The sequence below is a fragment of the Triticum urartu genome, chromosome 3A, assembly GCF_056163025.1.
Source record: "Triticum urartu cultivar PI428250 chromosome 3A, HENAU_Tu73, whole genome shotgun sequence".
NCBI classification, from domain to species: domain Eukaryota; kingdom Viridiplantae; phylum Streptophyta; class Magnoliopsida; order Poales; family Poaceae; genus Triticum; species Triticum urartu.
The window spans coordinates 652,950,330-652,972,752 of record NC_141875.1 but is presented as its reverse complement, the minus strand read 5'-3'; the positions used below and the strand labels follow the sequence as shown (position 1 = coordinate 652,972,752).

The 22,423-nt window shown below is 44.6% G+C and overlaps 1 protein-coding gene across 1 annotated transcript; it reads right to left on the bottom strand.

Moving 5' to 3' along the window:
• Positions 1–5,032: 5,032 nt before the first annotated feature.
• On the bottom strand, positions 5,033–9,870 carry LOC125545870 (squamosa promoter-binding-like protein 2). Its single transcript, XM_048709926.2, has 3 exons — positions 8,278–9,870; positions 6,997–7,127; positions 5,033–5,985 (listed from the first exon to the last, which is right to left on the bottom strand). The coding sequence occupies exons 1-3, from the start codon at positions 8,661–8,663 to the stop codon at positions 5,255–5,257; spliced, it is 1,248 nt and encodes a 415-aa protein (XP_048565883.2). The 5' UTR covers positions 8,664–9,870; the 3' UTR covers positions 5,033–5,254.
• Between the last annotated feature and the right edge of the window lie 12,553 nt (positions 9,871–22,423).

The following is a 22,423-nucleotide window of genomic DNA, read 5'->3' as shown; positions in this document are numbered from 1 at the left end:
CGCGGCGGCAGGCAAGGTATCCGGCGCAATGTCGATCGCCGCGCCGCGTTCGCCAAGAGCGATGTGGCGCCAGAATGGGTCCGGAACAACCTGGACTTCGCCACCGCGTGGGCGCTCGACCGCTCTGTGACCACCGCGGAGACGGCCGTCAGGCGCCGTCGCCACCTCGACAGCGAGCTCGCCACGATAGGTGATGAGTGATTGCTTAGCGACTGCTCCACGAACGCCGATCGCGGCAAGGCCGCTGCCAGGGCTTCGAAGGCCACGTCGGCAGTTGCCGCGGTGGCCCTTCGCACGACGCAGCAGGAGCGCGGAGAGGCTCCTCCGCGAGTGGCAAACAACCGCCAGACAAGGATGTCGCGGCCCTCCGGCGACGTACCGGCGCTGGTTGGACGACAACAGCGACGGCGGCACGGAAGGTGACGACGATGTGGCAGGGTAGGGCAGCCACGCGTACGAGGTGGTCGTCTCGTATAGGCTTTAATTTTTTTAGTTTTTTCGTTAAACGATCGAAATATTGACCATTTATATATAATTATCTTCGAATTTTAATGAAATCCGTTGTGTTCGCATGAAATTCATCCAATTGGTTCAAATGCGGATTGAAATGTATGCGGTTACTGTTGGATGGCAGTCTCCCGCATCCAGGTCCGCGGACGGATGCTGAAGGAAATTTGCGGTTTGTCGTTGGAGATGCCCTAAAGTGTTTTTTTTTTCTTTTCAGTCCCCTTTTGGACGTCGAGACCACCACTTTACAAGTGTTGTTTTCAAAATAGTAAAAAACATTCTAAAACATTTCATCTTGTTTTCGCTTGAAACTGTAAAAAAAAATAGCCATATGGTTGCATCAAACTCCACCGATTTGGATGAAGCACCTCTAGTTTAACGAGGAACAAATTTATAGGGTTTCCTCCTTAAATATTAGTACTATATACTATATGTTGTCACTGTTGAAGATTTTAGTTCCTTCGCAGTTACAGAAGTATCGCAATTTGGCATAAGCTTATGCAAATATGATCAGTTCAGCTACAGTTTCTGAACTGGTGACTATTATCGCCACGTCTTGGTAAATAATAAATATGATAGCACCTGTTACCTTTTTGGTTACTTTTTTTTTTGCAGGTTACCTTGGTTACTTGTCAGAATGATTATTCTAGTTCATCAAGTTACCACTTTCCCTTCAGCTGGACTTTGAAGGAATTATGTGGAGTCCAATTTGCCAGATCTTCAACTAGTACTTTACTGCTTATTTTTTGGGGAAAAAAAAGTACGAAGAACCCAGCACAATTCCGCTAGCGAGCGTAGCTATCTTAACTATATCCTCCCAGCAAGAACAGAAGCTATGGAGGTGGTCCAAAATCCTGGATAATCTAAGTACTGTTCTTGAAAGATATCTCTGATGATGCACAACATGTGAGAAACAGGCATACGTGTTATTAGAATAGTCATTTACCTGAATATTTTAATGCTAATTCCACTGTTTAGTACAGTTAAACCCCCTGTGTACTTTATGCTGACCCTACCAAACCGAGTGCGGAGCAAAAATTAACAAACAAATTATTACAAACAGAATCGTAATTCAGTTCTCGATCATAAGTAGGACCGATTTAACATAAGTTAGGGGTATCATGAAAAGTTGCAAAATAGGCATATCTTGGGTAATCTCCACCATCCATTCTTGTTGGTCCAACGTCCACTTCATCTCTACTGTGTAAATTTTTTTATGAGCATTTTTTTTGCAGATGGTTTTTATGAGCAGTTTTAACATGGCCCCTCTTACCTCACAAGAGTTAAGAGCACACAAAAGATATGAGCTGTTGATTTTATTAAATAGTAGGCCCAAGTAATTAACATGTGCAAATATATTTCAGTCCATATGTAGTTCACACTTAAGTATGTTTATTAATATATATACTAGGATAATGACCGTGCGTTGTAACGGGATATAAATATTTAAGTATGTTATCTCATGATTTACTTGCCCATATTATTGCAATTGTATAAATAAATGTTTATCAAATAATGCATGTGATTTACCTGCTCATATCAATGCGATTGCGTTAATATATTTTTTATCAAATAATGCTCATATTAACGTGATGCAGTTTGGTAAGTAAATTAATGTGATTGTGCAGCGTACCATGAAGATACAGTCATATTTGATGTGGTGGCAAAAAACCGGCTGAATGAAAAAAATCAGTGAAGGGATGTGGTGGGAGGGGGGAACGGTTGACGAGCAGTTGTGCCTAGTAGGAAAACAAACGCTACTTATTTTTAAGTAGTACTCCCTCCATCCCTTTTTATAAGGTGCATTTGCTTTTTTTATAAAATTTCACAGTGTAGGGTGCATTTTTTTTCTAATTCCTCGTAATTATGTCTTTAGCCCTAAAGAAATAGAAAAGTATCTCTCCCCCAATTGTGTGTGTGTCTCATTGTAGAGAAAAAATATCTCTCTCCTAGTTACGTGTATCTCTTCCTTTTCAAGCCTAAATGATTTGCTTGGAGCTAATCAACAATTTAGCCAAGGTTAATTTCATTCTAAATTATGAATAATTATGTGCCTTGGTCATCGTACAGAAAATAATACGGCTTACATAAAGGAATGGAAGGCGTATATATAGAAGAGACCCCCCCCCCCCCCCCCCCCAAAAAAAAAACTCTCACCAATTCGACCAAGAAAGAGATACACAGGAAAAAAAAGATATTTGAATGTTTATAGAATAACACATTGTCACATTTTATGTGCCGATAAGAACCGAAAATATTTTGGGTTTTTGTCAAGATCTTTCAATTTCAAGTTTATTTACTACTTGCCATGAATTATAACAAATATAGAGGAAATTTCAAAGGTAGATCTTGATTTAATTTTTGGAATTTTAAAAACAATTTAGGCATAATTCATATCAAATACAGAATAAATAAAATTTGTAAAACGAGAAGTGTATTTATTTACATGCTCTTTATTCATGAAGTTCACCATTGTACATTATCATATAAGTGTTTTGTACTGTGTTTAAAAAGTTCTTTTAAAAACGTTAGTATATTATGGGAAGAATAAAAGAATTCATATTTTCTATGAACTCACAATATTCCCAGATATAAAGTGCAACATTTAATGAATTCAATCATGTTAACTAGGAATGCAATAATTTCCTTTAGTCAATCGTGCACTATATGTTATTAATATTTTTTATAACTTTTTTGCTAACATTTACCAAATATGGCCAATTACCTCATGGGTGACCTATTGATCTGTGGAAGGTAATAGGTCATCACATTCGATCGAGGTCATTGGATGAAAAATAATGAACGATTCATAATAGTTGGGATCATCTTTAAAACTTTTTTATATTTTACTTCCTTTTTGGATGTCGAAAACCTCTTTACAAGTGTCCTTTCAAAATAATAATGAGAACAGTTTGCAATCATTTCATCTTGTCTTTCTTCAGGCTGTAAATAAGTTGGCAACAACCTCCACCTGCTTGGTCAAAGCACCACTAATTTAATTTGCTCCAAATTGCAGGGTTCCCTCCTTAAATGTTACTCCCACTGTTTACAAATAGAAGATATTTTGAATATTTCAATATGAACTACATACATACTGAAATAATCAAATAAGCAACAAACATATCAAAATGCGTCGATATAGAGTCGATTCACAAAAAAAGTTAGGATATCTTATGTATATAGGTCACTGGTGAAGATTTCAGTTTCTTCACATTTACAACAATTTTTGCAATGAAGCATAAGCTTACACAAATAAGATCCGTTTAGCTTCAAAATGTTTCACATTTCTATTTTATTGTTGGATGTTGCGAACCTCTTTAAAAATTGTTGTTTCGAAATAATAATAAATATTTCAAACATTTTTTTTGTTTTATTCAGACTGTAAATGAGAAGTTGTCTAGTTGGCATCAAACTCCGCTGACTTGGTTGACACTTCAGTTTTATTTCTGGACATTGCGAACTTCTTAAAAGTTGTTTAATAATAATAATAATAATAATAATAATAATAATAATAATAATAAGTATTTCAAATAATTTCATCATATTCTGCTTTAGGCTGTAAATAAATAGTCGTCTGGTCGGCATCGAACTCGGCCACATTGGCTGAAGCACTTCTGAGTTAGCCGGCTACAATCTATATGGTTCCCTCCTAAAATTTTACTCTCTCCAATCCATATTAATTATCATTGATTTAGTACAAGTCTATATAGATCAACAACAATTAACATAGATAGGATGTACTACAACATATAGGTTACTGGTAAAGATTTCAGTATCTTTACACTTACAATAATGGGAATGTCAAAACACAGTTAATTGAGACTTAACAAAGTCTCAGTCGATGCTTTATTCATGAGATCTTACATTGAGATCTGTGCAAAATCTTCTTTTAATTTTTTCTTTCTTCCGTTTAATATATTTTGTCACTTGACCGAGACTTGAGATTTAGCCACACCCTTACAACAATTTGCGCAATGGAGCATAAGCTTACACCAATAAGATCTGTTCAGCCACAGTTTTTGAACTGATACTATTATCGTCATGCGGTATGATAAAACTACAGCTTTATTCACCCGGCAGTAGCTTTGGCTTGTTTGGTTACCTGTCAATATCGTGCCTCCTATATCCTCAAACAATCACTCTCCCTAGAACATGGAATTAAAACGAATTATGTGGACTCCCATTCGCGACATCTTCAACATGAACTTTACTGTTTAATTTTTGACAAAGAGTACTTGCAAACAAGCACAGTTCCACAAGATAGAGTGTCGCTATCTGAATTCTGAAAACATATGCGCCTAGCTAGAACCAGGCTATGGAAGTGGCCCATAATCCTGGATAATCTAACTACTGTTCCTGAACAATATCTCTTCTGATGCACAACATGTGAGAAACAGGCAGACGCGTGATTAGAATAATCAACTACCTGAATATTTTTATGCCAATTCCACTGTCGAGTACAGTTCAAACCCCCTGTACTTTCTGCTGGTGTAACCCTACCAAGCCAAGTGCACGAAGGCCAAAATGAACAAACCAACCGATACAACAAAATAGAATCGTCGTAGTCCAATTCTGAATCATAAGCAGGGGGAATTTCCATAAGTTAGGAGTATCAAGAGAAGTTGCAAAATGGACATATCTTGGGTGATTTCATGCGGATCATCAGGGCTAACACTATCATTGGACATATTTGATGATTGATAACCAACACCAACTGCCTAGGATCTGAGTCTGACTGATGAGACGACTACCATGACGAGAAGGGTAGGGCGTGCATCCCACCTGCGTCCGGGTGGTTCCCCTGATCGGCGCTCACTTGGTGTTGGTGGTGGTAGTATCCATGGTACTGCTGCTGGAGCTGGGATGCAGCCGGAGCCGCCGCTGTGCTGGTAGTGACGGCAGTGGTAGCGGTAGCAGCGGCGTGCTGTGATCTGTTAGACGCGTGCAACATGGCCGCGCCCTTGTCTCCCAGGCTCACGTAAGACAGCCCGGTGAGCGAGACGTCGCCGTTGCTGGACAGCCGCGCCACCTTGCCGCCGCCTCCACCGCCGTACTGTATCGTCACGCCGCCGCCGCCGAGATGATGCGCCTCCGCGGGGACCATGATGTGCGCCGGCGCCGGGCTGTCTGACAGAAGAGAGAGAGCACAGTTGTGGTCCGGGCCCCCGTCGTGGGCGAACATGGTGGTCTTGCCGTTGCTGTGCCGGCTGCTGTTGCTGCTGCTCTCCGAGGAAGGGGTGATGGTGAAGGCCGGCGGCTGGCAGCCGAACGCGGCCTCGCCGCCGCCGTCGGTCAGGAAGGGGAAGTGCTTCCTCTCCGGCTTGCCGTGGTGGAAGAGGGAGGCGGCGCCGCTGAAGGAGTAGTACTGCTCGTGGAACGCGTCGGCCTCCGTCTTCACGGCGATGCCGCCGGGCCACTTGGGCTCCGCCATGGACGTCGGGGAGAAGATTTGCGGGTACGACGCAAATCTAGTCACTCCTGTTCACGGAAAACGATCGGGAGCTAACAGTTAGTTCGGCCGTCAGCGTTGCAAACCTATGACAATAGCCATGTCGACCAACTGATAGAAAAAACAAAAGACCAAAATTACAAAAACAAGCTGTAAATTCCCTGTGCATCCACCCTGCTACTGAACTGTAACATGGTAAATTTCATGTAAAAATCTTCACAGGTATAGGAGTGCTACTAGTAGACTACTACTGGTCTGGTTTCATCATGTCATAGGTGTTCAATTCACTGTGACATCATTAACTGGCTTTCACATGAATACCGGCTGTATCAGGGCAGAAAGTTCAGAAGAAACTTCAGGCCTAGATATTCCCTTGCTTTGGATCCCACAGGAAGTTCCTGGAAATGATGCCAGCCAAAGACTGAAAACCTATCTTGGTCTGCTACACCAGCAAGATGTTCATACTGATAGTCAAGCCTCCTGTTCCCATCCTTTTCGGAAAGAAGAAAAGTTTGTGCTACTTACTCAGCAAGCACGTGTGAAGTGTTTTTCTGGATAGTACTAGCAGTCAACTGAAAGGGGAAACACTCTAAACGGTCTAAATAAACAAAATGAGGATAAAGTTCAGAATAAAATTATACTCCCTCCGTCCCATAATATAAAAGCGTTTTTGCCAATAGTGTGGTGTCAAAAACGCTCTTATATTATGGGACGGGGGGAGTAATTAACTAGGAGCACATGATGGATCACATTTTTCTCTTGTTTCCGACAAAATGGGAGTGCCAAAAATCTCAACTTTCCTGCTCATTGCAGCTCCTAGATCTTACAATCTACTCCCTCCGTCCCCTAATATTCATGGGACGGAAGGAGTACTCCATTTGTACCAAAATGTAAGACATTTTTTGGTTTTGCATATGGCATAAGAAATGTCTTACATTTTGTTACAGAGGCAGTACTTTCTAGGCCGCATGCATCTAGTTTCCACGTGGTGTAAAAAGGCTATTAATAGGAAATATGAATATTAGAGATTGACGGAGTACCGTGGTGATTAGCGAACAAGCCGGCAGGGTTGAGGGGATCCGGCTGCGGCTTCCGGCGGCGGCGGTTGTGGCCGTCGAGCCGCTTCCTGCAGCTCCTCTTCACCTCGTCGAACTCCCCGAGCAAATGGAACCTGCAAACAACAGTTTCCTCCGGTCAAAATGACTTCTCAAGATACAGATCGAAAATTTGCATGAAAAAAAGCAATCAACGAAGTTGTAGAAAAACAAGAACATAGATCCGGTCAAATGCTCGAACCACATGCCACAGATCCAGGCCAAATCAAGCACATGGAAATGGAGACACACGCCCCAATTTCCCAAGCTTCTCTGCACACGAGCTTAATTACACCCGTAACCTTCAAGCAAGAATCTTACTACTAAAACCTAATTACACGGCCACATCACGGCTGACCTTTGAGATCCTCGATCCCTGTCTTCTAGAAGCATACGGGAGGAATTCTCTGTTTGAAAACCACCGAGGATGTGGAAATCGTGCGGCGCGTCGCGCCAACGGGCGGCGGCGACAGGTTGCGGTGGAGGACAGGGACGCGGCCGTTGGGGAGGACGAATGGAGCAGCAGCCATGAGAACGACGACCTGAAAGGTCCAGTTCCAGCCAGCGCGAGCGCGCGCCGGGTCGTTGTAGGGCAGGGGGGCACGGGCTGGGTCGGGCCGCGCCACACCACCTTAATGGTGGCGCGTGTGCGCTTGTCTCGTTCAGACGCAGTCCGGGACCAGACGCTGCCCGGAATTTATCAGTCTCCCTCCGGGTTGGTTAAATTCTCCTCTTCTCCTTTTGTTTTCAGGTAGATGTACAGATCAGATGTTTTCCATGGTGATTATACGTACTTTTTGACATGGATTTGTGTGTTTTTCAAAGTGGGGTTTCTTTTGCTGTGAATTTTTACGGTGAGTGGGAGACAGATGGGGGCAGCAAACAGAGGTTTTTGGTGAGGTGCATGTCGGATGATTAATCGCTAGCGCCAAGCGAGCCATCATGGGGCAAAGCGACAGGGAACTGCTCCGGCTGACAGCGAATTCTTGTTCGCCCGCCGAACGAACGAACTAATCCAGCTAGCTGGGACTACAGTAACGACGGCGAGCTTTTCGCCGGAGTTCGAACAAACCACAGCAACTCTCGTCTCGTGCGACAGTAACAGTAGTAAAGATGTTGCTGCTGCCGACGCACGAAGTTAGGGAGCGTGGATCACGGATGGATGTCGGGGGGAACGAATCGGCAGGGAATGCACGGCCGAGAAATGGACAAAGGGAGCGGGTGTACCTGCTGCACTGCTGGCAGAAGCGCTGCTGCTGGCCGGCGACGGCGACGACGGGCGTCTTGGAGTGCGCCTCGCAGACCTTGTGCCGGCGGTGGTACTCGCGGCACCGGGACAGGTCGGCCGTGCACCCCTCCACGGAGCACGGCGGCACCGTCTGCTGCCCCTGCCCCGCCCTGGCCCGCTTCGCCGGCGCCGGCCCCGCGGAAGGCGGCGGCGGCTGCTGCTGCTGCTGCACCGATGCCACCGCCGCCGCCGGGACCGGCCTCCAGCTCGTCGGCGCGCCGAGCTTCAGGTCCAGCGCGCCGCCGCCTCCTCCTCCCCCGCCGCCGCTCGGCGCGACCACCGTGCCGAGGTCCCACGAAGGCATCTTGTGCTCCCAAGAATCCATGCCAAATACACACGTACGCAAGTACGTATCTCTGTGTTCAGAGAATTCCTCGCCTGCACGGCCCGGCCCGGGGAGCTTGCTTGTGCCGGCGACGATCAAGAAATGGCGGGGCTTAAAAAGGCTTTCTGGGCCGTACGCAGACAAGAACCGCCCACCCCTCTCCTCGGTCCTCGCCTAGGAAGAGGAAGAGGGAGAGAGTACAGTAAGCACCGCACCAGCAAGAGGAGTTGATTGGAAGCAAGAGCTTGGGAGGACGGGAGAGAAAAGTGAGATCGACGGATCGATGCGGCTCGCGGGACGGACGGAGAGATCAAAGCAGGAGCATGCAATTAAGTATGGCGGAGCCAGACCACCCACCACCACCACCACCACCAGGGAGAGGAGAGGAGAGGAGCTACTGGTCTAGTGCTACTGCTAGCTTGCTTGCCGGGGCGGTCTGAGCTTTAAAGCGAGGACGGAGGACGGATGGGCGGGCGGACAAGGAAGAGAACAGTGGAGAGTGAGTGAAGAAGAGGAGAGCTAGCCTCAGCGGCAGCACCAACCCCGATGAGAGAGAGTTGGAGATGGGCGGAGAGAGAGGGCGATGAGGGGGGAGGGAAGGGGGAGGACAGTGGTTGCAGACAACACAGGAGGAGACTCCTATTGGAGGACTCCAAACTCCAAAGGTGGCAATAATTGCCGAGACGGGCGGGCGGAGAGGGAACCACCTCACCTCCACCCCTGCCGCTGCCGCTGCCTCCACTGTTCACTCGCTCGCCCGCTTTAGGTTTTACCACTCCGCCACCAGAGTACCAGAGTTATTTTCGGTACGCCTGCGATGCAGAGAAAGAGAGCGAGCGAGGACGGGACGGAGGGAGGAAGGAAACCGGCGCTGCTGGCTGCTGCGTCAGCGTGGTAGGGAAGAAGCGGAGTTGGTGGCGAGGGCAGAGAGAGAGAGTTGGTGCGAATGGAAGGAAGAAAGAGAGAGGAGGAGGACGAGGAGGAAAGGATTCCTTCCTTTCCGTTTGGTGCTCGGCGCTGGCCGCTCCGCGCCCCTAGCGTGGCGTTTCTTTTGCCTGTTCGGGGCTCGGTTTGCTCTTTTCTAGGGGATCGATGGACCGGACGGGGGCTTTCTTCCTTTCACCACCGCCAAGGAGGAGAGGTGCACTTCACTTGGGTTGGGTTCGGAGGACGGACATGTGAGGGAGGTAGGGAGGGGTGACTGGGCGCAGGGCCTTTCATTCACCTTTTGTAGGGGATGGATGGACGGACGGATGGACGGGCGGGCGGAGGCAGGGAAAAAAAGTACAGGGAAAGCTTGGAAAGGGATGGGTGCATGGCCGCAGGGAAAAAAGAGGGGGAGCCTAGCGGGGTAGAGAGAGGGGGAGAGAGAAAGAGCTGCTGTGCTGGATGCTTTTCTGTGTTTTGTACTTTGTTTTTCTCTCTCTGTGTGTGTGTGGAGTGTTTTGCTGCCTCGGCTCAGCTGACATGATAGGTTCACAAATCACAGCAAAGGGGGCAAGAAAAAAGCAAATCATAACCACCCCCTCGTCTCATCATGTGTATTGCTTCTTGCACGCAATATGTATTTGGGTTAATCAATGACCGGTTTATAGCCGCAGGTTTTTTAGGTTCGATCCAAGGGTTTTATGTGTGTGGATTTATAGCCACGGCTTTTAGGTTCAATCCATGGGCTTTATATGCTTGGTTTAGCCGGGCACAGATTTATAGCCGCGGCTTTTAGGTTCGATCAATGGGTTTTATACGCAAGTTGGCTATATAGGCGAGTTTAATAATACGCGCGAATTAATAAATTTGAGTGCGTGCATGAGGATCATAGAAAACAGCGACGGGTGTGGAAAACAATGCAACAGATCATGATATTATTATACAGCCAAGAAGATACGTTAAAATAACATGTCGGTACTAGTTTTTTCTTTCCAACGATGAAAGTACACCTTGTGAAATTAAATTATACGTCATCGACAAATGAGGTTTCATGAAACGAGAACAAACTGATAACTTATTCGCGGCTGCGCGACAGCTTTTCTATAAATATGTTTAAGGTGGAAGTATTCTAAAGCATCTGAAACCGCAGGGTTTTTTCATACGTTGTGCTATGTGCATGCCGTGTGGTCCCTCTAGCAAAGGTATTCCAACCGGAGTTGATTAGTGGCCTAATGGGTTTTTTTTAGCGTCATTGCCGACGCAGCTATGTGAGGTCCAAGTTCCAACCCCTAATTAGCTACACTTGCACACTGATCGACCATTGGTCAAGAGCCATTTCTTTACTCCTGTAGTGCTGTGAAGTCATATCTTTAGTTCACCAAGACCTAGATCTTGAACCGCATGCCAGCTTGTTTGTACTACTCCAAGGACGGTAGGAAATGCGTGACCTCGAGATTCGGGGGTCAAAGCTTTGGTCCATGCAGTAGAGGAGTCAAATTTGAGTAGAATGGAACTTTTCTTCGGCCTTGGCTTGGATTTTGTAGGAGTATGTATATACGGGAAATGATCTCGGTCGTGTGAAGTTCTTCTTTTTTGAACTTCGAAAAACAAAGAGGCATTCCCTAGATCCTGAGGTGACTTCTTTGCGTACAGTATTTTGGGGTTTTGGTCAGGCGCACGCAGCTGAAGACTTGTAGTACTATACTGCACTGCTAGCAAGGCAACGGAGGCATGTCAGCGATGTACATGTACCTTTTCGTACTGACCATTTTTCTTTTTGGAATTATACTGTTCATTGCGCACTATAAGGTTGGGAGTTAAACCACCGATCACATATGCAGAAATTCCTCATAAATTTCCAATCGAAATCATTGTTCCTGCAACACATAGCAATTCTTTCCCACAAGCACATCCATCCAAGGAAGTTTCTTGCGCCGGCGCCAACCAGGCCACAGGTCGCTCCTCTCTGCTATCCTCACCTCTTTCCTCATCTTTGTTACCGCCGGCGAATGCCGTGGCGGCGGGGTCCCGTGGCTGGAGAGGTGTCCATGATCCCATTGGAGCCGAAGGCTTCATCTTCGGACAACGATAGCTAGCTAGCCTAGGACGGCATGTCGGTTTTACCCCGTGGCGCGTTGCTGGCACTATCCTTCGCGGACTGCAAGAACAACATGTTGACAACGGCGGTGTCCGGATTCGCCACAAGGGGCATCTTGCCGCGCACAACATCGTTGGTGGGGCTACAGAAGACGGCGTTCCTAATACCATGACATGGGCGGGCCCCAATGGTTGTGGCGGTGTTCTATGGTGGAAAGTCATCCTACTTAACTTCTAGTGTCATTTTGGGCAGTATTGATCGGTGGCTCGATGCAACCATAGGAAGATTCGGCAACAAGATGGTGACTGGAGCACCGCTTCATGTTCGGGACGAGAATTGTCTTGGCCTTCTGGCCAAGCTCAGCAGCCACGAACTTGCATTGCTGCCTTGTTGAAGGTGTTGTCGCCTTAATCTTTTGCTAGTCTTCCTTGGTTGGTCTTGGTGGTCCGGATGAAAATCCTTATGCAGGACATTTCATTTGGATGTGGCTACGACAATACGAGGGTGGTTATTCCTCTTTGAGTAGTTGCTATGGAGGAAGTTAACCTAGCCATACGTCTTAATTTGATATCTTATAATGATTCTTTTTTTTTGGGAGGTAATGTCTCATAACGATTCACTCGTGGTTGGCCATGTTTTTCTATCTGTTTGTTGATGTTTTCGGCTTTGTCGCCCCTGTGTTCGGCGCGATGATACGGTGACAGGGGTTTCAACATTCTTTTACAAAAGTAATACAAATTATGCGAAAAAATATAAAAAATGACGGGAATGGGGATCAACAAAAACAAAGACAGAACTAACGGAAACAGCCGCTACTACGTGACAGTAGGCTTGATCGATCACGTCACGGAGATGAGCAGGTTTCTGGTGTTGGGTTCCCGTAAAGCACGATGCCCCCTGGCAGCCACAGGCAAGGCAGCAGGCAGGCAGCATAGGTAGGTCACTGCCGTGCATCATAATCACTGCATGCATGCCTGTCTGCCTCCCCTCCCGAAATGAAAATCGAGTGGTCAAGTCCGTCGTCAGATCAGAGCCTCACGTCCATCCGATTGGTCATTCGCAGATCTCAACACGACACCAAAATAATGCGTCGTGATCTCCGTCGCCTCGCCTCGGTCGCCTTTCTGCCGCCCTGCATGCGCGCCTACGTACTACGTGCCCATCTGGACGTCTCTGGAGAAGCCGACGTGAAAATGGTTAAACAATTAGTACTACTGAGTGGACGCAGACCACTCTCCGGTCTCTTCTCCGCTGCTATGCCTGCCCCCTAAAAGTCGTTTTTGTGGAGCTGAAGGTCGATAGGTGTGACTGATAATGGCACAGTGTGGATTAACTGTTAACTACTGTCGATGAGACGGGACTTGTTGTTTTGTTCCGGCATCCTGGGCTAATTGGTTGTGGTAGAAGAACTGTATTCGAACTGCTTGCATTCCGCCTGCCTGCCTCCCTGCTTTCGTTTCTGCATATAATGGTGCACCCTACCTAGATCCTCTCTAGCTAAGCTTATAATTATTTTTTCCCTGAAAATGGTAGGAGGCGTATCAATCAGAGAGGGGACGCGGCCACAACAAGACCAATTAGCTTTTGGTGTCCTGATTGATAAGAAGAGGCACCGCTCGTGTTCCGTGTGTTTTCTTTGGGCGATATGTTCATGCTCGTGTTTTATGTGGCAATAATTTTCCGCATTTGGCTGTCGGGCCATTCATAGTTTCATACGTTTCTTCTTCTTCTTCTTCTTCTTCTTCTTCTTCTTCTTCTTCTTCTTCTTCTTCTTCTTCTTCTTCTTCTCTCCATTCCAATAATAGACGTACGGGCCGGGCAGCACGACGATGAGCGACGGTTGTGGGGGAGTTTGGCCGGGGACGCCAATGTTTCTGGACACAATGGTGTGGGAGCATACAACAACATATGATATCCGTGCCACTCGAGAGTATACAACAACATATGATATCCGTGGATGACAAAGACCACCAACGTCGCAAGCAGAAACGCACGAAGAATGACGAGGGGGCGTGCGTGTCGATCGGGACCCCTGGCGCCGCCGTGGACGACGACGTCGGATTCAAAGCTTGCTACGGGTGGGCAGATGGATGCATGGATATTTTGGACGACAGGCCACGTACGTTCGGCAAGTGTGGCACACAATTTTCATGGTGCGCGACGACGGCCAGACGCGTGGACAGATTAGTAGAGTTTGATTTGTCTTCCGGGCGGGCTGTTTCGCCTGCGAAAGCCGGCATTTGCCTCCGCGGACCTCGTCGTTTTCTCGCGCTAGACGACGCTAAGTTCCACGTGAAAGAGGGGCACACTGATAGGTGCACGGTGCTCCGGGCTCGTGAAAGACGTTTGAAATTCGGCGCCTGGTGGAGCTTACAGAACGAGATCGATTGAGAACCATATAACTAACCGTGCAATTTAAGGGCAGGAATAATCGATCCTGAAAACTTGATCTTCGAAAAACCGTCTCAGAACTCAACTCCTGAAACTCCAGGGTATTGGGAGGGTGGCCTCTTCTGCTCATCGTCAAAACCCTCCTTGTGCATATATGAACATAGTATAAGAGCGTCTACAGCCGGACATGACAAATCCGGCCCCTCAAACGTCCATGGATGTGTCCGGACGCGTCCGCGGACACTGATGAGTCAAGTCTTAAATTTTGCTTGTCACAACCGGACGCCTCAATTAATAAACCTCAAATTCATATAAATTCAAGCAACTATGTAAACTATGTATTACACAAGTCGTCCGGCTACTACATCAGGACATGTCATCGGACTATCAAATTTTGGCATGTTTATCCTACATGCTAGCTATGGAGAAGATCACCCACGATTGCCCGTGCCCTTTCCGACGCCCTTGCCGTCCTTCTCGCAGAAGTAGCGGTCGAAGACACACTATGGATTGAGCCGAATCTGCTCATCATCGTCGTTGTCCTCCTTCTCTTCCTTGGGGGCAATCCGGCCATGGCACAGACCACCTGATTCTGCTCTCGAGCAAAGGCGCGCGTATTTCCCTGTTGTTGCTTCTTTACAATGCGGGAGCGGATTGCTTCCTCCTCTGCGGTCGCACGCGCCGTCGTATCAGCCGCCTCCGCCGCTGCCATGCCGGCAGCGAAGCAGGCGTCGGCCGCCCTCATCCTCCCCAACCCACGTCGGGCACACTGATCCAGGTAGGACTCATACTCGGGTGGACCAATGATGGGGAAAGGGAGATTGGAAAGCTCTCAAGAGGCCCGCGATGATCTAGTGCTGAAGGATCCGAGCGCATGCACCGACGCCATGGACTCGCGCCGGACAGATCCCGCTGTCGGTCGGGCGTTGTCCTGCCGGGAGCGGCGGAGTGCAACGCGGACGACCATTGCCTCCTCCAAACCGCACGGGATGATGATGACCCACAAGTATAGGGGATCTATAGTAGTCCTTTCGATAAGTAAGAGTGTCGAACCCAACGAGGAGCAGAACGAAATGATAAGCGGTTTTCAGTAAGGTATTCTCTGCAAGCACTGAAATTATAGATATCAGATAGTTTTGTGATAAGATAACTTGTAACGAGCAACAAGTAACAAAAGTAAATAAAGTGCAGCAAAGTGGCCCAATCCTTTTTGTAGCAAAGGACAAGCCTGGACAAATTCTTATATAGAGAAAAGCGCTCATAGGATTTTTATATGCAGTTCTATAGGCCCATAATGCATGATCAAGTTTCTTGGACCAATTCTTTCTAGATCTATTAACAATCTTTTGCAAAATTAATTTGAGTTCTCTATTACTCAATTCTACTTGACCACTAGACTGTGGGTGATAAGAAGATGCAATTCTATGATTAACATCATACTTAGCAAGCATTTTACGGAAAGCATCATGAATAAAATGTGAACCACCATCAGTCATTAGATATCTAGGGACTCCAAACCTCAGAAAAATAACTTCTTTAAGCATCTTAATAGAGGTGTTATGATCAGCACTACTAGTTGGAATAGCTTCTACCCACTTAGTAACGTAATCAACATCAACTAAAATATGTGTATATCCATTAGAGGAAGGAAACGACCCCATATAATCAAAGCCCCAAACATCAAATGGTTCCATAACAAGTGAATAATTCATAGGCATTTCTTGACGTCTACTAATATTACCAATTCTTTGACATTCATCACAAGATAAGACAAACTTACGGGCATCCTTGAAGAGAGTAGGCCAATAAAAACCGGATTGCAATACCTTATGTGCAGTTCTATCTCCAGCGTGGTGTCCTCCATAAGCTTCGGAGTGAGACTTGCATAGGATCTGTTCCTATTCATGCTCAGGTACACAACGTATAATAACACCATCTACTCCTTCTTTATAGAGATGTGGGTCATCCCAAAATTAATATCTTAAATCATAGAAAAACTTTTTCTTTTGCTGGTATGTGAAGCTAGGTGGTATAAATTTAGCAACAATGTAATTAGCATAATCAGCATAGCATGGAGCAGTATGAGAAGCATTTATGACATTTAGTTGTTCATCAGAAAAGCTATCATCAATAGGTAGTGGGTCATCAAGAACATTTTCTAACCTAGACAATTTATCTGCAACGGGGTTCTCAGCTCCCTTTCTATCAATAATGTGCAAATCAAATTCTTTTAGCAAGAGAACCCATCTAATGAGTCTAGGTTTAGCATCTTTCTTTTCCATAAGATATTTAATAGCAGCATGATCAGTGTGAATAGTTACTTTAGAATCAATAATATAAGGTCTGAACTTATCACAAGCAAATACAACTGCTAAGAATTCTTTTTCAGTAGTAGCATGATTTCTCTGGGCATTGTCTAGAGTTTTACTAGAATATTGAATAACATTTAATTTCTTATCAACTCTTTGCCCTAGAACAGCACCTATAGCATAATCACTAGCACCGCACATAATTTCAAAAGGTAAATTCCAATCAGGTGGCTGAACGATAGGTGCAGAGATTAATGCTTTCTTAAGTATTTTAAATGCTTCTACACAATCATCATCAAAGACGAACGGTATATATTTTTGTAATAAATTAGTCAGAGGCCGAGAAATTTTTGAGAAGTCCTTAATGAACCTCCTATAAAAGCCGGCATGACCAAGGAAACTTCTTATACCTTTGATGTCCTTGGGACACGACATCTTTTCAATAGCATCAACTTTCGCTTTATCAAGTTCAATGCCTCTTTCAGAAATTTTGTGCCCCAAGACAATACCTTCATTAACCATAAAGTGGCATTTCTCCCAATTCAAGACAAGGTTAGTTTCTTCACATCTTTGCAAAACTCCATCAGGGTTGCTTAAGCAATCTTCGAAAGAGGATCCATAAACGGAGAAATCATCCATGAATACCTCACATATCTTTTCACAAAAATCAGAAAATATAGCCATCATGCATCTTTGAAAGGTAGCAGGTGCATTACATAAACCAAAAGGCATACGTCTATAAGCAAAAGTACCGAAAGGGCAAGTAAAAGTGGTTTTAGACTGGTCATCAGCTGACACAGGTACTTGGGAGAAACCAGAATAACCATCTAGAAAGCAAAAATGTGTATGTTTGGATAGTCTTTCTAGCATTTGATCAATAAAAGGTAAGGGGTAATGATCTTTTTAGTAGCCTTATTTAATTTGCGGAAATCAATTACCATCCTATAACCTGTAATAATTCTTTGCGGAATCCTTTGTTGAGGAAATTGTTAACTGGTAACTGCTCGATTGGCTGGCGAGTAGGGGATTAATGGGCTAATCGGCAAGTTAATCAGCCATTTAATCAATTAATCGAACGATTTATCAGTTTATCGGCTACTCGGTGACCCTATGAGTAGGGATTAATCGGTAAGTTAACTTGTTAATCGGATGAATTCTTGAACAGGGGTAGAATCAATTCATCTTTATCATTAGGAACGACAGTAATACCTCCCTTCTTAGGAACACAATGGACAGGACTTACCCACTGACTATCAACAACGGGATAAATTATACCTTCCTCAAGGAGCTTTAGTATTTCTTTTCTTACCACTTCTTTCATCTTAGGATTCAGTCGTCGTTGGTGGTCAATAACTGGTTTGGCATCTTTTTCCAAATTTATTTTGTGTTGACATAAAGTGGGACTAATGCCCTTAAGATCATCAAGAGTATATCCAATAGCAGCACGGTGCTTCTTCAGAGTTTTAAATAATTTTTCTTCCTCATTCTCTGAAAGGTTAGCACTAATAATAACAAGATATATCTTCTTTTCATCAAGATAAGCATATTTAAGAGTATCAGGCAATGGTTTAAGCTCAAACACGGGATCACCCTTGGGTGGAGGAGGATCCCCTAAGATTTCAACAGGCAAGTTGTGTTTCAGAATAGGTCCCTGTCTAAAGAACACTTCATCTATTTCCCTTCTTTCATTCATATACATATCATTTTCATGGTCTAGCAAATATTGTTCTAAAGGATCACTAGGAGGTACGGCAATAGAAGCAAGACCAATGATTTCAGCTTTACTAAGTAATTCTTCTTCACGGTGTTGTCTATGAAATTTAGAAAAGTTGAACTCATGATACATATCACCTAAACCAATAGTAATAATATCCTTTTTGCAGTCTATCCTAGCATTAACAGTGTTTAAGAAGGTTCTACCAAATATAATGGGACAAAAGCTATCTTGTGGGGAACCAAGAACAAGAGAATCAGCAGGATATTTAGTTTTCGCACACAAGACTTCAACATCTCTAAAATTCCCATTGGTGAAATAGTATCTCTATTGGCAAGTTTAATGGTGACATCAATTTCTTCTAACTCAGCAGGTGCAATATCATGCATAATTTCTTTGTATAAGTCAATAGGTATTGCACTAGCACTAGCACCCATATCACACAAGCCATGATAACAATGATATCCTATTTTAACAGAAATAACAGGCATGCCTACCACAGGTCTATGTTTATCTTTAGCACAAGGTTTAGCAATTCTAGCAGTTTCATCATAGAAATAAATAACATGCCCATCAATATTATCAGCTAAGGGATCCTTAACAATAGCAATATTAGGTTCAACTTTAACTTGCTCAGGAGGTGTATAGGTTCTAATATTGCTTTTACGAACCACAGTTGAAGCTTTAGCATGATCTTTTATCCTAACAGGAAAAGGTGATTTCTCAACATAAGCAGTAGGAATAATAGGATCATTATAAGTGACAGTCTTTTCTTCAACTTTAATAGGTGAAATTACTTTTACTTCAATGGGAGGATGATATTTAAACCACTTCTCCTTAGAGAGATCAACATGAGTAGCAAAAGATTCATAGAAAGAAGCTACTATCTCAGAGTCAAGTCCATATTTAGTGCTAAATTTACGGAAAGCATTGGTATCCATAAAAGATTTAACACAATCAAAGTTAGGTGTCATACCTAACTCCTTACCTTCATCGAGATCCCAATCTTCAGAGTTGCATTTAATTATTTTCAATAAATCCCATTTGAATTCAATAGTCTTCATCATAAAAGAGTCAGCACAAGAAGTATCGAGCATGGTGCGCTTGTTATCAGAAAGCCGAGCATAATTTTTTTGGATAATCATTTCTCTTGAGAGCTCATGATTGGGGCATGAATATAACATTGATTTAAGCCTCCCCCAAGCTTGAGCGATGCTTTCTCCTTCGCGAGGCCAAAAATTATATATATAATTGCAATCATGATGAACAAGATGAATAGGATAAAACTTCTGATGAAATTCCAATTTCAATCGTTTGTAGTTCCATGATCCCATATCATCACATAGCCTATACCATGTCAATGCATCTCCCTCCAAAGATAAAGGGAAGACCTTCTTCTTGATAACATCATCGGGCATACCTGCAAGCTTAAATAATCCACAAACTTCATCCACATATATTAGGTGCTCATCAGGATGTAATGTTCCATCTCCTGCAAAAGGATTAGCTAGCAGTGTTTCTATCATACCCGAAGGAATTTCAAAGCAAACATTTTCATTTTCAGTAGCTTCAGTAGATTGAGGAGCAACACTTTGCTCTACTGGTCGGGGTGAAGATACCCCGAACAAGCCCCTCAGAGGATTACTTTCCATAGTAACAAGTGACAGTAAATTTCAGCATACTATATAAATTTTTCCTTACCAAATTCCACCTACCAAAGGCGCTTCACTCCCCGGCAACGACGCCAGAAAAGAGTCTTGATGACCTACTAGTATAGAGGATCTATTGTAGTCCTTTCGATAAGTAAGAGTGTCGAACCCAACGAGGACCAGAAGGAAATGATAAGCGGTTTTCAGCAAGGTATTCTCTGTAAGCACTGAAATTATAGGTAACAGATAGTTTTGTGATAAGATAATTTGTAATGAGCAACAAGTAACAAAAGTAAATAAAGTGCAGCAAGGTGGCCCAATCCTTTTTGTAGCAAAGCACAAGCCTGGACAAATTCTTATATAGATAAAAGCGCTCCCAAGGACACATGGGAATTATCGTCAAGCTAGGTTTCATCACGATCATATGATTCGCGTTCGGTACTTTGATAATCTGATATGTGGGTGGACCGGTACTTGGGTGCTGTCCTTACTTGGAAAAGCATCCCACTTATGATTAACCTCTATTGCAAGCATTCGCAACTACAACAAAAGTATTAAGGTAAATCTAACCATAGCATGAAACATGTGGATCCAAATCAGCCCCTTACGAAGCAACACATAAACTAGGGTTTAAGCTTCTGCCACTCTAGCAACCAATCATCTACTTATTACTTCCCAATGCCTTCCTCTAGGCCCAAATAATGGTGAAGTGTCATGTAGTCGACGTTCACATTACACCACTAGAGGAGAGACAACATACATCTCATCAAAATATCGAACGAATACCAAATTCACATGACTACTAATAGCAAGACTTCTCCCATGTCCTCGGGAACAAACGCAACTACTCACAAAGCATATTCATGTTCATAATCAGAGGGGTATTAATATGCATATAGGATCTGAACATAAGATCTTCCACCAAATAAACCAACTAGCATCAACTACAAGGAGTAATCAACACTACTAGCAACCCACAGGTACCAATCCCAGACTCAGACACAAGAATTGGATACAAGAGATGAACTAGGGTTTGAGAGGAGATGGTGCTAGTGAAGATGTTGATGGAGATTGACCCCCTCCCGATGAGAGGATCGTTGGTGATGACGATGGCGATGATTTTCCCCTCCCGGAGGGAAGTGTTGCCGGCAGAATAGCTCCGCCGGAGCCCTAGATTGGTTCCACCAAGGTTCCGCCCCGTGGCGGCGGAGTCTCGTCCCAAAAGCGCACTTATGATTTTTTTTCTCATCGAAAGACTCAATATAGAAGAATATGGGCATCAGAGGGCCACCAGGGGGCCCATGAGGCAGGGGGGCGTGCCCAGGGGGTTAGGGCGCGCCCCCACCCTCGTGGCCAGGGTGTGGCCCCCCTCTGGAACTTCTTGCACTCAGTATTTTTTATATATTCTGAAAATGACTTCCGTGAAGTTTCAGGACTTTTGGAGCTGTGCAGAATAGGTCTCTAATATTTGCTCCTTTTCCAGCCCAGAATCTCAGCTGCCGGCATTCTCCCTCTTTATGTAAACCTTGTAAAATAAGAGAGAATAGGCATAAGTATTGTGACATAATGTGTAATAACATCCCATAATGCAATAAATATCGATATAAAATCATGATGCAAAATGGACGTATCAGACGACACCCCAATCGACGGATCTGTACCGGTCGTCGTCGGATCCGCTGCCCGCCATGTCGGAGAAGGCCGGAGATCGTGGATGGGAGCTTGGGTGGCGGATGGGAGTGGAGTGAAGTGGCCAGGGTTTGGTTTGTAACTGGATCGAGTGGGCCAGCGTGGGCTGGGTTCAACATGACGGACGCGCCCGAGAAGCTCCATATACGCCTCATGTTTGGGCTAGATATGAGGGGTGCCGATCAGCCCGGCATTTGAGAACGGTTTAAGGCGCCCGAGTGGGTCGGTTTTTGTGACCGGTCACTGACAGCCCCACCCACCCATGCGTTTCACACGGGTTTGAAGCGATCGGCTATAGATGCTCTGATTATAGCATCGTGAACTTCACATGAAGATAGACTTCATAATCAAACAGAATAGATCGTCTGGTCGCTGGTCACTTTGCCACCGCATAGGGGCGGAGCCAGGAATTTTGTGAAGCCTGGGCAAGTTTAAACCTAAGTGTCTAATTTGATAATTGAAATCAGGTGTTCGGGTCAAATTTTTTCCTTGCTACTGGTTTTCCCGGTAGGGGTTGCAAGAATCGGTTTTCGAGAAAAATCAGAATTTTTACCTAAAAGTATTTAAATGAGGTTTGAGTCGTCCCTAAACCATTCCGGCCATATATTCTAAAATGCTAGCAACGTTGAAATCAAAATCAAGCTGGCAAGATTGGTAGTCGATCCCATGACCTCAGAAGCACTTTCACTGAGTTAGGCGCTATGTTGTATTACAATATGCATATGGGTTCTATTTGACACTACCTGAACGTGTGTAGCAAACAAAAATTATGGTCCGAGGAAATATTCTGTAACTAGTCGGTTTCCGAAAATGTCAACCAGTAAAAAGATGTTGGTTCAGATACACAACATATAAAGTAGCACCGAAATCATCTATCACAAATCTACATTAATAATAATGAAGTAAAATGATGAACATAATAGTCATAGAAATGTAATTTCAAAGTGAACTACTCCATCCGTAGATAAATATAAGATATTTTA